This window comes from Pyrgilauda ruficollis, unplaced genomic scaffold (assembly GCF_017590135.1).
Source record: "Pyrgilauda ruficollis isolate IOZ18807 unplaced genomic scaffold, ASM1759013v1 scaffold168, whole genome shotgun sequence".
NCBI lineage: Eukaryota > Metazoa > Chordata > Aves > Passeriformes > Passeridae > Pyrgilauda > Pyrgilauda ruficollis.
In genome coordinates, this window is record NW_024515653.1 from 232,826 (window position 1) to 249,887 (window position 17,062).

General features: G+C 46.1%; 1 protein-coding gene across 3 annotated transcripts in view; it reads right to left on the bottom strand.

The window, feature by feature from the left end:
* Nucleotides 1-17,062, bottom strand: part of LOC121351459 (protein spinster homolog 2-like) — a 134,514-nt gene that overhangs the window by 14,295 nt on the left and 103,157 nt on the right. The window contains exons 10-12 of one of the 3 annotated variants that reach the window (XR_005954798.1): nucleotides 16,302-16,400; nucleotides 5,715-5,878; nucleotides 5,072-5,154 (exon numbers count right to left, since the gene is read on the bottom strand). Coding sequence is in view for 1 of the 3 variants with exons in the window: in XM_041463601.1 (XP_041319535.1) it covers nucleotides 5,715-5,878; nucleotides 16,302-16,400 (263 nt within the window). In the remaining 2 variants the exon portion in view is untranslated. The remainder of the gene's footprint in view (nucleotides 1-5,071; nucleotides 5,155-5,714; nucleotides 5,879-16,301; nucleotides 16,401-17,062) is intronic. The other 2 variants (XR_005954799.1, XM_041463601.1) reach the window with 2 other exon arrangements.

A 17,062-nucleotide genomic window follows, 5' to 3' on the forward strand; every position in this document is an offset into this window, starting at 1 on the left:
GCAAACTGTTCTCAAATATCCCTTTTTGGGAGTTGTTAAAATCCACTTGCAGCTCCTGAAATCCTCAAATCCAAACTCTGCCTCAATGCAGCACTGACACATCTCTCTAAAATAAGTGTCCAGCATCCTATAAAACCCTCTGTGATACAGCTCCAGCAATTTCGGAGAAGGAATGTTCTTTTTGGCAATGCAAACTACCAGAATGGAGCACACTGAGCATCAGTCAGCTGCCACTTCAATACCTGGGAAATGGTTAATGGAGGGGACTCTGGGCTTTGCTGGCAGCAGCATCAGGGCACCTGGTGGGTCCTTTCTGTCCCCAGCTGCTGCCCATGAAAAATGAGAGAAAGGGAGGTTTGACAGCTCTGTGAGTCCTGCCCCTGTCCCACATAATAGAATCTGCAAAGCAAAAATAAGGTCAGACACTTTCAAATTGCTGCAATAGGAGAACTGGGAGATAATTTTATATCCAGTTCTGCAAAAGGCTAAAAATAAGCCTGATAGGAGGCAGAAAGAAAGAGCCTGAAAATGGATTATTCTCATTTTTCCTGTAATGCAATTTGAAGATGTGCCATGTTTAAGACAGCAGAAATGTCTGGACTGGGGATGGTTCTTTTTGTGGATTTTGCTATCTCCTCTGTAAAGAGGATTTTTTTTCCTAGTGTTTGTACACACACCATTTTTAAAATGAAATGTCCACCAGCACTTCTACTCAGCAAGAGCTTCCACATCAGACCAAAGGTGTTAAGAGTAAAATTTTTTTTCTTATTAGATGTTTAATTTTCATTTTAGGAGAAAAGAAATACCTTCTTGAGTTGTTTAAATAACCTGATTCTTATTATTGAAACAAAGGAGTGAACGATTCAGGCTTTCAGGCTCTCAAGTGCTGAGTGGTCACTGGTTAAAGACTTGAATTCTTTTGTTCTCAATCGCTGCATCAGTGCAGCTGTTTGTTCCTGCTCGGGCTGCACCAGGGATCCACTGCAGTTGCATCCTGCTGCCTGATCTGCATTGCCGTGTCCTTGGCAAAAATATCAGCCTCTGTCATGCAGAGAGGGACTGAGCCAGTATAAAACTTGGACACCCATCCTAAGCATCTTTTCATACCTCTGGAAAAAACCAGAAAATCTAATGTTTCCAGGTGTAAAACCAGGGATTAAGTTTTTAAAAAAAATAGCACAAAAAACAAATAAACAAAAAACCTAAACAAACAAAACCAAACCAAAACCCAAAACCCCCAGAAAACAAAAAAACAAACAAAAAAACACCAAACAAAAGCCCCCCAGAAACAAAAAAAATAAAAAGAAACCCAAAAAATCCCCAACTAAAAAAAAAAAAAAAATCCACAAAAAAACCCCAAATTAAAATAACAAAATCCTTTGAGGAGTAGAGTATCCCACACCTGCACAGGGTGATTTTTCAGGAAGAATCCAGATGAATTTGGTTTTCCCTCAGCAGCAGCTGGGAGTGGCCATGGCTGGGGACAGGGCTGCAGGATCACTGCACTCACTGCCCAGGAAAGGACCCTGATACACACTAATTATGGTGATTTATATCCCTGGTACCCAAAGGTTGTCACAGCTTGGGAAAGGGACTTTTTTGAATCCCTTTTCATTAAAAAAAAATAAATTTCTAATTATTGATGGAGCTTCTAGCAAGTACCAAAACATGGGCTGTTCTTCTGCAGCCCTCCAGGGTGAAGCTCTGTTTGTCCCAGGGCTCCACACTGTGAAGAGGAAGGGGACAAACACAAACCACAGGCACAACTCTCAGCTTTTACTTCCATTGAGTGAAGAACCTGGCTGCTCCCAGCCTTGGAAATGGCTCCTTGGCAGGGCTGCACAGGTACCTGTGATGGAGCTTGAGGATAAAAGTGCAATTATCAGATTTCTGATCCACTCCAGAGGGCTCTGCCATGGCAAGACTGTACTGGCTTCCAGAGTCTAAAATCTAGCCTGGGTCTCACTGACATCCCTCGAGCAGGTAAGAGAATTACAGTTCAGAGTGCTGATGTTTGGAAATAAAATACAACTGCTTTAACTCTCCTCTGCAGGGGTGAAGAGCAGGAAAGAAACAACAACATAGTCAAGTGATATCACAGAAGGAATTGTAGTTGAGTGGTTTAAAAACCAATTGAAGTATTTTTATCATTGCTAAGTGCTCTTACAGAACCCATTCTTAACTGTTTTCTCTCTCTTATCACTTTGGAACAGTGGGATTAAATTTGTGTTATAGAACTAGTCCCCAAAATGACTGGATTGTTAGCACAGAGTGATGTGCTATCCTGTTCTCTGCTAGTGCTACATTTTCTAAAAGCCTCTTCAAGATGTCAGACTTCTGAAGCAGAAGGAAAATGGTAATAAAAGAATTGTGTTGAAAAAAGAAGAATTTCTATGGAAAGAATTTTTTTTATTTGTGTATTGTGAGCAGCCTTGTTGACTGGAATTCCTGGGCTAAAAAAGTACAAAATATGCCAGGAATTGTGGCAATGATAAAAGTAGTGTGAAAGCCTGGAAATTCTTTTTTTGAAAGGAAGCATGGTGGAAACTGGAGGAAGCTTTACAGGAAAGAGTTGCTATCCTGGTATCTGCCCTGCCTGGAAGAAGAAATTATTTCTAAGCAAATGGCCAGAGATGGTTACACAAAGAAACAAACAAACTCAGAAATCCCAGCAATAAATCCCTGAATGACATTTCACAGAAGTGTGGCAACTAAAGCAGGGACAGCTCAGTTTCCAGAGGCTGTGAGAGCCGTGTTCCACTTCCCTGCTTCCGTGCTAGGTCACTGGAGGGGTGGTGACAGCTGCCCTGTGCCCTGACCCTGGCAGTGATGGATGGCTTTAATCTCTGGCGTGTGACACCGGCGCTCGCCGTTCCCGCAGGTTAATTGATTTCTTTTGGCAAAGCCAGTTTCCAGCTCCTGTTGTCTGAGCAGCAGGACTGACTGCACAGGGGAAACAAGGCATCCTGAAATAGAAATTCCTCTGTACCCAGCAAGTAATAGGTAGGATGGAGGGGAGGACTGGCTGGGCAGAAAACAGCCTCTGCCAAAGGTGTGTGATGCCAAGTGCAGATGGCCTGACAGGTGGGAGCTGGGTGGTGGATCTGGGGTTTTTATCCACTAATAGCAAAATGCTGTTACCTTTCCTCTCACAGGCAAGCATGGAGATGCTAACAAATAAATCCTGCCCCATAAATTCTGAGAAGCCACTGAAGCTGCTGGAGGGGGCAGATGGGACGTGGTTGACAGCACAGACTCTGCTGCACAAGGGTCCCTCCACAGTCTCCAGCCTTATTTCTCTCTCACTTCACTCTCACTTCTCAGTAACTTGAGTGAAGCTGCACTCCAGGAATCTCACTGCAGGATGCCAGTGTATTTTTAACATAGGAGTGGGCACACCCCAGAAAGAGTACCCTTCCTAGGAGTCACTTGAGAGAAATTATTTTGTTAACCATTATTTATGAGACTTGTTCTCCCCAGTTTGCAACACAAAATATCTGTGACTCACTAATAAAAAATTCATAAACAGATGTGAGTCAGAAAAGGGAACGATGCTGAAAGAGAAACAAAACCAGGTTTGAAACCTGAATGTTTTTCTTCTAAGAATGCAGCAGTGGCTGTTTGGAAGGCTGGTTGCTCTGGATGTGGATAGAGTACAACCAAAGCTGCTACGGGCAGACAGCAACAGAGGAATAATCCCTTTTGTGCAGGAGCCATTAGAGGTGTGGATGTGATTTTCCTCCCACATTAACACTGCTGTGGAAGCCGGGGCTTTGGCAAAACAGCTGTGTAAGACACACCAGGGCTGGCAGCCCAGCAGAGTCACCCAGCTGGTGACCAGCCTGTGACCTGCGGTGTCTCCTGAGTGAACCAAAAGCCTCTTCCTTGAGATCTGCCCTGGAGCTGAGAACAGCTGGACACCACAGTGCCCTGCTCAGCATAAAGGTCCAGCTGGGCTTGACATGCTAAAAAATGGGAGTGACCTGGAACTCTTCACTATCTGAATCCTGGGCCCCTCCTTCAGCACCTGAGGTGTTATCATGCCACACTGGCAGCACGTGTGATGCAAAGGGACACAAATCACCACAGTTAGAAGTGGAATGAGCACTCTCCTCTCTGAACACAGGAAAGACAAGCCCAGAAGCTTTCCTATAATCAGGTAAGCACCCTGAGCAAAGGAAAATGCTACAGAGGGGGTTTCATCTGCTGCACTGACGCCAAGTAGGACTTTTGGCTTCTTGCAGCAAAAAAAACACCCTCAGCACTCAGAAATTATGTTAATCTTGCCATGTCTCCAGGTGGTCACTGCCTGGACTGGCATGTACAGCTTATGTGCACAAGCACAGCACAAGCACAAAAGAGGACTGGAGAGCAGATCCATAAGCTGAGAGCAGATCCCCCCTTCCTGCCTCATGCCATGTCAGGGAGGCCATCAGAAACAAGGGACAGCTTTCATGTTTTACCCAAATAATCTGCTGTAGGATTTACCTCTTTTTTCTCTTAGGAAGCCCTTCCTAGCACCTAATCTCCAACTTCCCTTCCTGCCATTTAAGATCCTTGTATGCAGATAACAAACCAGGCACACACATCACATCTCCAAAGGCACACTGAAGTTCAACTCTGTAGGACTTCCCATCCTTACGACATGAGGTCTTGTTTTTCCACAATGTTTAAACATCTCATTACAGAGGAACTTCTCCTTTCTTTGGTATTTATGTATGTTAGTAAAAGGAGGGTGGAACTGCACTTACAGGGCCACAGCACCATCTGTGGCACTGCTTCCAAATCTCTTTCATCCATCTGATAAGCCAGTGTGAGCCAGAAAGTATCACCCAAACTGTTCACACACTTATGTCAACTCCAAGCACCTAATTTTCCTTCTACCTCTACTGCACCTAGAATGATATTCCAGTGCCCTTCTTCTTAAGGTAAACCAAGGCTCCCATTCTCCAGTGGGGGAAAAGCCAAGGCAACTTACAGCCAACACCAGACTAGTCACCTACCCACATATTCAGCATGACATTACACATAGTAACTCTTATTTTTCAACAATGATGAGAAAGAGACTAACCCCAGAAGTTTGTATGTCATGTGGAAGCGTCTTCCGAATTACTGTAGTTGCCAACCGTGAGATGATCCGAATCGGTTTCTTTACTGAAAAACAGTAGCTTTTCTTTCATGAAGCTGCAAGAAGGGACTGGGAAAGACTCTTTATCACAGCAACCCTTGAGTGCACATGTTCCCACACACAGCTTGCTGCTTCCTTGCCTCATGTTCTTGACTGCCAGAGGTGGTGAGTGGGGCTCCGGGGATGGAGGCGGGCGGGTGCAGCCTTGACCACCAAGCTCTGGGGAGCACCTCCTGCTCCTGACCTCACACTCCACCGCTTCCAGCACACAGCAGCCCCTCACCATGGACAGCCTGGGCTGTGACATGCTCAGGCAAGGGTGTGAGGGGCCTGTGCTCCCCTCTGAGCCATGTGGCCAACAACTGAGATCCACCAGAGCAAAAGCGTGTAAAGGATGCCCAGCCAGCATGACCCAAGCCCCTGTGCTTCGTGCAGCCTCATGCACTCTGCTGAGCCCAGGTTCTGAACACACAACCCGACATCCTTTACCTGGAAGGGCCAAAGCCAGGGGAAGAGAACAAGCATAATGTTCAAGAGAGCAAACAGGCTGTGGTGCCTCCCCGTTTGCAATGGCCAGGCTACTCACTGTTGCTCAGCTTTAGCTCGGTCACTGAGGAAGAAGAGGGCTGTGGCCAGGAAGAACATCCCTCCCAGGACAACCACGAACGGGCAGAGCATGAGCGCGTAACCCAGGCTGAGGAACTCCCAGACTGGGGACTCCTTTGTGCTTTGGCGTATCAGGTCGGAGATCTACGAGAGAGGGGCAAAAAAATGAGTCACTCAGCTGAAAAAGAGACACCGTGATAGCGAAGGGAACACGATTCCTGAAACACCCACCCACCAAACATGTGTGAGCTTTAAAGTGGAACAGTGTGTTCAGCACACGCTGAATGTCCCTCACACCCTTCAGCCTTCCACACAGGGCCTGGGCAATTTATGCTCTGAGGCTTGGCAGGGGTTCTGCTCTTGCTGTCACTCTTCTGGCCTGATCTAATATTATTCCCACAGCCCTTTCCACGTTCTCGCAGGCTGTGTCAGTGACAGCATCTGTGGGTGTCTGGCCTTGCTGTACTGCCCAAACACCCTGGGGAGCCAGCAGGGCCATGCTGGTGCTGCTCAGGGGGTGAGGGAGTGATCAATCTTCTGCAATTCCTGTCAAGTCCTGCTTACTCCCACACCTGATCTACCTTTCAGCAAAGGGAGGTATTAAATTCCATTTCTGTGTACTGAGTGGGAAAGGGGGGAAATGTTTTCCGAAGAACAAAAAAACCAGAGATCCCATCTGATTTGAGGAAACAGAATTTGAACTTGGGGGCTTTATGCCCCTGTCTGAGGTATATGGGGCTCATTCCTTCTTCCAACCTCCCAAGCTTGAAGTTTAATTGTGTGCAAGACATGGCTCTGTCCCAGGCTCAGACATGGGGTTGTGTCGGCACTGCACACCACCAAATTTATGGATCAAGGCAATCTGCACCTTCTGACAACCAAAAAGCATCACTACATGAAAGTAAACACAAATTATTTATACCTACACAAAGGAACAGAGACATGCAACAGCACTATTTAGTTTGTTATGAAAAGCTTTTGCTAGAACTCACTAAAATGTAATGTATGTCTGTAGCTAAAACTTCCACATTTTAATATTTACTGCCCAGCAAACAATTTTACTTTCCATAAATCCAACAGAGAGGTAGTAGTAGTTGGGGTGGGTCTCAAGGCATTGGGTATTTAAATGTCCAGCTCTGTTTTTATCCATGACCTTTTGTTGGGGAAGAAACACTAATTTATACCAAAAGACTGCAGGGAATTTGCAACATAAAATCCTACTGCTGTGCACACACGCAAATCAGCTCCAGAAATAGTCAAGGCTTGTGCAGCAACTTCAAAACTGCCACATCACTGGTAATGGAAAAGTTGGAGTCAAACACAACCTACAAGCAAGTTCTGACATTCAAGGCTTAAATCTTGACAGTGAAAAGAAGAACTGCCACATGCAGGAGAATGACCAACTCACACTCTGCAGAGACCTGGAAGGTAAATGTGTGTGAGGAGATGCCTCAGCAGAGCCAAGCACAACAGAAGGTCCCAGAAGGAGGATGCTCATGGAGACTCAAAAGAACCGGTCCCTGGGTGTGTTTTAGCAGGGAAACTGGAGCACGGGGGGTCTCGGTGTGTTTATGCTCCTCTCAGAGCCCAGCCTGGCTCCTGGGGAGGGATGGAAAGGAGGAGCTGCCAGCCCAGTGACACCACTGCACATGCTGGAGCTGAGGACTGTCCTACACGATGGAGCCCCCTCAAATAAGGGGGAGTGAATCAACACTGGAAGAGCATAACTACAGAAAGAATTGAAGGGGTTTAGCTTGATTTCTCTGTTTCCTTCCCTGCCCTAGAAAGGATGAGGAGAAAATTTCAGTGCTTGGGATATAGAAGAGTTCTAGTTCTCTCAAAAAGAACTTTATTCACAGTGTAAAACACACGAAGAAAAACAAGAGTGCTACAAACAATTCTCATGTGAGACTCAAAGCAAATAAAGTGACCATTAGTTGGAGAGATTTATTAAAAAACAGCAACAAGACTTGACTGTGAAAAGGATGCACCCACAGGAAAGTAGCAGAATGTGCTCTGCATCCAGGAGACAGGGACATCAGCTGGTCATAAATTCCCCTTTGTATCCAGACACCGTAATTCCAAACATTTCCCTTATTCTTCATTATGAACCAGAATTTGGCATCAAGTCAACGTCACTGTCAGGCTGCAATAGCCAGAACTAAGGATATTCTAAAACAGAAATCTAGACATTCTAAACCACTTTTCATTTTTGGGAATGGATACAATTATTCTCTAAAAGGACCAGACAATAAATCACTTGACAAATTGACATGGTAAGTCAGCAGCAGAGGATGAAAAGCCATGCATGTGCTCCTGATTGCTTTCTCCATGGATGACATGACATTCTAAGCTAAAAAACAGCTTTGAAAGTGTAAAGTCTCCAAAAAATAAATCTCCCAATGCAGTTCGTCCCACACCTTCCCTTCTAATGCATTGTGCTGACCTTTTATAGCAACAAATCATGTTATCATTAAATCTGCTGTATTTTTCATTTTTAACCAAACACATTCTGTAAATGCACAGTTTGGAAAAAAAAATGCCTTTCCTCCCTTTCAAGGTATAATTCTTTCCACCAAGTCTGCTGGGCTTCCTCACCCAGGTTCCATATAATTCGCTCCCCAGTGCCTTAATCTCTAAACTCTAGAATTTTATCAGGGTCCACATATATATTTTTACTGTTAGCACTCACTGCTCTCTGTTAGTTTGTTCCAAACCACCTGCTAAGGCTGGAACTTTGGCATCTCCTCTCAAGAGGACACAGGACATAATTACAGACCTAGGCTCCAAGAATGACACACCATTTGCCAAATGGCCTGCTCTGTACTGCCAATTTTGGGTTTTCCTTGCAATGACAGCATCCTGAGCTGGCCAACTGCGATTTGGCAGGACCCAATCAAGCTTAATTTTTGGTGTCTTCTCCCTCAGATGAGTAACAAACTGCGGGGGCTGTGCGTGGCCAGTGCCAGCTCTGCAGCACGGAGTCGTGTGTGGGATTCCTTCCTTTGTTCCTCCAGCTGGGAGGTGCCAAAAAGCTTCAAAACATGTATGCAGAACGTGGGGGTGGAAAATCAAGAGGGAAGCCCTGTTGCTGCTCTGCAGTCTAATCACAAGTCTTTGATACCAGCTCGCTGTGGAAGTTCACCTCTCCTCCCTCGCTGTGCAGCACAGAGCTCAGACCAAGAGGAATGACTTTGCTGAATAAACCTCAGCTTGAGGCACTTTCACACAGAACAGGACGGTGTGTGCTCGGCTGGTGGCAGCCCCCTGGATGGAGTCCAGCTGGAGACAGCTCCTGCTTTCTGCAGAAGCAGCAGTGCAGCTGCAATGGGCACCATCCCCAAATCCCCTGCTCCATCCTCCACAACAGAGGAACAAAAGAAACTTCATTATTTTCTTGGGAAGAGTGTGGTGTGTGCTTTGGAACAGAGGACAGGCCATGGAGACAGTAGATGCCAAGGTGGGCTGAAGCCCAAGGAAGGCATCTGGATTCCATGTTCTGTCTCTCCTGAACAGTCTGGGTGGGTAAATTAACTGATTTATTAATTACACAGTGTAATGGTAACAACATCTCTGAAATCACTGTTCCATTTCCTCCTCTCTTGTTGCTGAGTCAATATCTCAATTCCTCTGCAATTAGCTTCTCTAAATTTCACATGTTGCCACTTGGGCACAAATCCTGCTACATAAAAGGGTGTTTCTGGCACAAATATCTGATTTTCATGATTACCAGTTTGATACAAGCCAGGTTCTCCCTGGCTGATCATTTCAGTACAGTTCCTTAACACAGTATTCCCTGTAACCCCACAATGGTTTGAGATCCACCCACTCTGAAGTCAGTGTGAATATGAAAGGTTTCTTTAATTTTCTAAAAAAATGAACTATGTATGCAAATGAAGCTAAGAAAGCAAAAAGGAGGGATTTTATAAAGTAAACAATTTGCTGGGCCTGGGGTGGGGGGGGGAGCAGAAGCATTTACACAGTACTAAATGGCATGAGGAACACTTTATAATAAGATAAACCTGCTTTTTTACTTATATTTTCCCCCTCCCAGGATGACCAGGGTGCATTAAATACATGGTGCTGCCTTGACAAAGGCTACAGTAAATTAAGATGCTCAGCAGGGATGCTGCTTGCTATGCCAGGACATGGACTTGGTACATCAGAGCAATATCTGCCCCATTTGCCCTGGAGAGGGTTGAAAGTCTCTTTTCCCCAAATCATTAACTGCCTTTCTCTCCACTCTGATCTACCCAGGGATTTTCTAAGTTGAGACTGGCCTTTCTCTGATCCCAGAGGGAGATGCCTCATACCTTGGGGAATGTGAAGGAAGTCCCATGACAGGGCCCAGGCAGGTGATGTGTAGGGATGGGGGTGCCCAGTCCCATGCAGAAACAGGTCTGGGGCACAGGACCTTTAGCAGCAGCCCTGTCCCCACCTCTCCTGGCAGCATGGGCCCCTTCCCTGTCTGCATATCCCACAAAAGCAAAGTGATTCCTTGAGTTGAAGAGAATCTGGACACACACTGAAAGGTGCTCAGCACCATGAAAACTGCCCATCTTGGGAGCATGCAGGATCCTTGGTAGCTCAGAGGAAGAAAACATTTATTTAAGGAGGTTTTCAGTGCACAGAGGAGTGACAAAGTAGATGAGACAGAGCTTGAAGTACCCAAATGCAGTAATGACCTGCTTTGGATTTCTGGGCTTTAATGAGATACTTTCACCTACAAAAATACTGAAAACCTGCACATCTAACAAAGTCATGAACATGACAGATGCACAGAGCTCCGAAAAAACCACCAAAGCAGGCTGTGAACCCTGGGTACAGAGCATTTTAGAAATGGGAAGTCACTTAGTTTTTTATTGGCAGACTTAAATTTTATCTGTTCCTGACTCATCAGAAGTGGGAAGCTTGTTAGCTCGTTGCAATGAGGAGATCAATCCCATGAGAACTGGTCTCCAGGTGGTTAATTCTCCTCTTCTTTTGCAGCTGACAGCTATGTCAAAAATTTGGCTTTTCAGTGCACTGTGAAAAAGGCTTTTAATTACTCAGGACTAGAGAAATCCTCAACTTCAAGTTACTGCTTGAAGAAGCAGGTAACAAGGAGGAGGGGCTGGAGGTTCTCACCCTCACATCATTTCCCTGGCAAGCACAGTGCATGTTCAGACTAACAAGGCCAAGTTCCCTTCTACCCACCCCAGTGGGGTCATACATGAGCGTGGGGAAGGATCTCTGCAGGAGGAGTGGTGCCATCAGGGTCTCACCCCACCTGCCAGGCAGCTGGGACTTGGTAAAGAAAGAACAACAAAAACCATAAATGTGTATCACATTTCATCTACCAACCCTACCAGGTATGGGATATGCTGCTTGTACAGACTCATGTCCACTATATTAGAACATGCTGCAAAAGGCAACAAGACAGAGACCTCTGTTCCATCCTCAACCCCACAAGGGCAGTGGAATATCTCCTGATGGTCCATGAAACAGAGAGTGATGCCAGGAGAGTATTTTGCACATTTTTGTTTCAGGACATTACTGCCTTTTTGACCTTGAGCTCATCTCTTACCCTGCTCTGGCAGGAGGGACAGGACTGTGTCACCCCCAGCAGGCACCTAATGGGCCATGCTGGAGGAATGGCTGCATGGGTCACCCAGGGCCAGAACACCAGACTGCAGCATCACATTCCAACCACCCACTTTATTGCTATACCCTGTTTTTAAGTCAGACAGAAGTGGATTTGACTCCCAGTGGGCTGTGGACTGTTTTAGTCTAAGCAAACTAAATTGGAAAAAGTGTCCTTCCAGAGTAAGCATGTTCTACTCTGAAGCACCCAGAGCATTTTAAACCATAAAATATGAATTTTAAACCATAATCCATGAATTCTCCTTTCTCAGGCAGGCAAGTCTATTCATAGAGCTACTTTCCATACAGATATACTTGGTGAGGTAAACACCTTCAAACCAAATCAACAAAAAGGCTGTTTCAAACTGGGCCAAGACCCTGTGAAATCTGCACCTCCAGGTATAACTTTCATTAAAAAGTATCTTAATTGCTGTGTTTACTACAGTTTTTCTTGCCTTGCCCCTAATGAAATGCTGATCTGCTTGCCCTAATACTCTGCACCAGGGTTAATTAACACTGCTCTGCTAACTACTTGCTAAAGGAAGGTGATTAGTACTCTTGCTGCTTAAATAGCTCATTAGGTTTATCAACCTGCCCAGAGGAAAGCTGGGGAAGGGAGAAAAGTGAAGGGTGCCAAGGCTCCCACAGCCCAGCTGGCATGGAGTGGCTGGAGGTGGTGACCCTCCAGTAAAACTGGAACAGCCCAGGAGGGCAGGAAAGATGGGAGCCACCACCAGAGGAGTGCAGGGAGCAGGTGTTAGCCCACCCAAAGGTGCTCGTGGAGGAGAGCAATCTCTGGCACTTCAGAACATCCCCTCACAGGCTGGTGTGACCAGGTGACAAGGAGATGCAGACTGGTTTTCATCCTCAGACCTTCTGAGCAGCTGCACAGAGGAGATGAGAGGGAGCTCCAGCAAACAGGAGAGCACCCAGCAGCAGGGCAGTGAGGACAGTGTGTGCCCACACAGCACCTGCCTGGCACACAGGGAGCACTGCCTGCAGCAGGTCCTGCTGGCATCACGGGCAGAGGCAACGCAAGGGTGGAAGAGCAAAGTGCTCAGCAAATTACAAACTTGGAGGAAGGAAAGAAAAAGTCCCAAGCCACAGCCTTGAAATAAAAGGCTGCTGCTTTTGCCTGCATTCAGATTTCCAGAAGCAGAAGAGCAGTCAGGAAGTGGAGGGGGATACAAGGATGATGTAAACCCTGAGCAGGGAAAACAGATGGACACAGGAACGTGGACTTACAACTGTTTTATTTTAAAGGGCAACCAAGATCAAACCAGAATTAGTGATAAAAAGAGCTGGAGTTGTGATGCATCCTGAGAAGAGTTAACTATTTCACATGCTGCTGCCACCTCCCTCCACTTGCTCTTCTGAGTCTGAAATGCTATCTAGGGCAGCAGTTGAAGACCTTTATCTGATACTCAACATTAATGGTGGGATTTGGGGCATTTCTCTTAACACTTCTGTGCTCCAGCAATCCTGCCTGCATAGTGGGAGTGGTCAAAGACAGAAAAGTACTACACATATTTGGGTGCAATGCACTGAGCAGGTGAGATTTCTCTCCTGCTGCCTCAAGAATAAAGCATGGAGTGACTCTGGAGGTGTTAAAAAGGAGTTATTTAACAGCTAACCAGGTTGGTTATCACAAAGATCCTGAAAAAAGTTACAGCTCTCTAGGAATAACAGCTGTCTCATCTACTGAGCTTTTGCAGCAATGCCTATTCTTAATGGAAATGAGCAGGCAGTGCTGATTTACAGTAAATGATCTCAGAGCTTGCCATGTAGTAAAGCTTTATGCAAATTGCAGCTGCCACCCTAAAGCTGTATTTGCATGACTCCTTTGTAAGTCAATCTTAAGTCTTTTTACCATAACAAAAGTTATCAATATTTAAAGAGACATGAAAAATAGCCACACATATGTGCTCCTTGCCACTCAGCTTTTAAGCACTAATGTGTATTAGCTGCTTTGGGTGGTTAAAGGAGCTGCAGTGCAAGATTTGGAATGGGGTGAAGTGACAGAAAATCTGAGTGTGACCTTGAGCTCCAGGACACACCACAGAGCACAACAGCAATTGCACACCTGAGGCTGTAGCTGATCAGCACCTTCTGTGCTCCACACAGGGATTTTAAGATCAATATCACATTTATTGGTATCCAGCAGAGACAACTGTCTGCCACAGCTTGGTCCTACAAGGACAAGAGTCCCCAGTTCTTTATTAAGAGCATTGCTAGAGGGAATCTCACTACAAACTCACCAAAACCATGTAGGATTCCAGCCACATTTGATCAAAGCACTGATCATTTAGTGAGGGAACTCCAGGGGAATTCTGTAAGCAGTTGGAAGACAGCAGATCCCAGCTGGGCCCAAGTGATCAGGAGGCTGAGTTTCACCCATTCTGAGCCTGCCTGTTACTGCAGCTCACAGAATCACAGAATCATTAAGGTTGGAAAAGACCTCTGAGATGATGAAGTTCAACCTGTGATTGAACACCACCTTATAAACCAGACCAGAGCAATGAGGGCCACATCCAATCCTTCCTTGGATATCTCCAGGGCCTTCTGCTGCTCTCCTTCAAAACCTTCCCCTGCTCTTGGTCTGCCTTGTGAAGGGTCTGGAGTCACAGCAGTGGGAGCTGATGCCCTCAGGGTGGGAATTCTCAGAAGAACTGTGGGAATCAGGTTCCCAAATTTCCCTTAAATCCAGCAGGAGTAGGTTACTCAGCCCTCACAGACTGCCTTGAAAATCCTGGTCAGAATCTGAGCCCCTTCTGCAGCCTGCCCAGGTGGGGTTTCAATGCTGCATGTGGCTTCTCCATCCTGCACTGCAGCTGCACAATTCCTGTGGTTTTTAACACCCAGGTTCAGTGCTTGTTTTAGCTCTGGTGCAGAAGTTGGCTGTCCTTTCACTTTAAATAGTATTTGTTTTCCTGTGTTATGTGGAGCTGTAGCTGACCTTTCAGTCCTGGTAGCAGAGGGAGGATGAATCAGCCCAGCCAGAAAAGAGGCTGCACAAAGGGATGCTGGCTCCTTTCATGGCATGAGGGCTTCACTCCTCCTCTTCTGCACAGAGCCTTGGACCTGCATCACCTCCTCCCAAATCACAACGCCCCAACAATTACAGCATTAGAAAAGGATATTTCAAAATAATAACAAATATTTTCCCAGTCTAAAGAAAGCCTAATGCAGCTATTAAATTGGGGCTATACATATTTCAGCCAAGAATCCTTAAGTAACTCACAACTTGCCTGATCTCTGAATACCAGCAGGGCAAGGCACATTATTTCTACAACCAAAGACCTTTTATTTTTAATCTATGAGATCGAAGAGCCCCAGGCAACTTTCAAGAATAACTGCAATCATTCAGGGCCCTAGGTATTCCTCCTGGACATCCCTCTTCTGTAAGGAAAAGGATGAACATGCAGCAGAGTCACCTGAGGCAGCCTGGCTGCCCCAACCCTGCCCTCATCTCCAGTCCCTGTCCTGCCTGGCTCCTCCTCCTCTCCCACATTCCCATCACCTGCCCTGCATGAAGCAGCCTCTCCTGCAATTCCTTTGTTCTTGCCACCTTCAAATAACTTCTAAAATAAGATTATTTCTCCCCAGGTACTCAGAACATTGAAGTAAATAAAGAGTTAAGCTAAATCGTGCATTTTTATTCTCTTGTGAGATTTCTCATTTCTTTGGTCTTCTCAGTCTTATCTCTATCTGCCTTTTCCTGTGTGCTTCAGAGGCTACAGAGCAGCCACAGCACTGCCACTCAAAAGTAAACATTGATGTATATTTAAACAGATATACTCACAAAATTAAGTATATATAAATAAATATGTGTAGCTACACACACTGGTGTCTACAGGATGAATAGATGAGCAATGATGGTTGTAAAACATAAAAAAGCCCCACAGCACCCAGCAGCTGTGTCTGAGCTGGAGGAGCACATCAAGGTCCTGTCTCTCAGGAGATGGGACCAGTGAAGATCCCAGTTACATCCCTGGGAAGCAGCACTTTCAGCACACCAGGAGCAGGGTCACTTAGGAATTTCTGTGGAAGCTGCCATATTTTATAAATGATCTGTGATCTGTGAAACTCCTTCCATCAAACTCCACTGAAGGAAAAAGACATTTCCCCAGTATATCCAGATTTCTTTTCCTCATTACATTTCCCAGGCCTTTTATTTTCAACTGTGAATGTTCTCTGACTGCCAGATTTTGGAGCTGGGTCTCTGGCTCTGTTCTGCAGTAGGATAAGGGTGGCAGAGGAAGGGAGATCCCCAGGCAGACCAAGGCCAGCCACTGAAGCAGTCACAGAAAGGAACCCAAAGTGAACACCCCAGGAAGGAACACTAACAGAAACCCCTGGTGGGCACTGCCCAGGCTCCCCAGGGAATGGGCACAGCCCCAAGGCTGCCAGAGATCCAGGAACATTTGGACAATGCTCCCAGGCACAGGCTGGGATTGTTGGTGTGTCTGTGCAGGGCCAGGAGCTGGACTGGATGATCCTTGTCAGTTCCCTCCAGCCCAGAATATTCTGTGGTTCTGTGATTTACTATCACACAAAGCAGGTACAGCTGTCTGTTGCTGCCCATAAACAGATATTTGGTTTCTGAGGTCAGTTAACAGCTAAACACACACATGACTCTCTTCCAACCTAATTTCTATGGGCCCCATGTCCACATCACAGCAAGAACACTCTCTCTTTCCAGAGCTGGAAACACTTCAGGCTAAAAAGATGTGGTAGCTTATTTCCCACACCCAAGTAGTCCCCTCTGGCTTGAACTGCAGCTCACAACAACCCAACCAGGTAAAGCAAGTGGCACTGCTCTGCAGCACTTCCCATTCTGCTGACAAACACAGGCCTTCCTTCCCAGCAGGATCTAACCTGGCATTTCAGATGAGCAGTTTGGAAACAAGAGCAAACCCTGCCAGAGCCTGCTGTGAGCACTTACAAATCCAATGAGATAAGGACTGCCAGCATCTCCCAGGAGGTGTGAAGTGAAACTCTGCAAGGCCACTGCGGTTGCACGGCGAGTTGGAATGACCACGTACTGCAGAGAAGGGGAAAGAAACAAAAATAGGTAAAGAAGCTGAAATAAGAGCCTGTCCATCTGCCTTGTGCTGCTCAGCTCATGCCCAGGGCAGCACAAAACAAACCAGCCACCCAGACAGAGCCACTGGCCAGTCGTGGCTGGCTCAGGCAGCGGGGAGCCCCTGGCACCCTTCTGCTCTGGAGTTTCCACTGGCAGGTGCTGAGGGAAGGAAGCTCTGCCCTCTCTGCTCCACTCTCAGACTGGACAATCAGCTTTGCCCACATTTTGCTGTTGCTCCTCAGACTGCATTTTGCTTTGCTGGTGGGGAGAATGAAGTTTAAAGTTGCTCAACACCATCAGCCTTCCAGTCAAGGACTGTGCTGTAACCTGGGATATTTGGTTTATTCCATAACAAAAGTTATTTTGTTTCCTAAACTATCAGCAATCCACATCAGTTTGAAAGGTCATGGTCACATATCCTCCCTTCCCACTCCATCCCTAGCCACTTTCCATTTTTCTCAAAAATTTGTGATTCCATTTGTGAAAAGTGACAAAGTCATGTTAGGAAAATTTTCCACAGCCAAGATACTGTATTTTGGTCTGCACTCCTCTAACAGGACATGACACCCTTAGCCAGGTCATGCAGAATCAGTCAGATTACACAGGAGCAGTGGAAAACA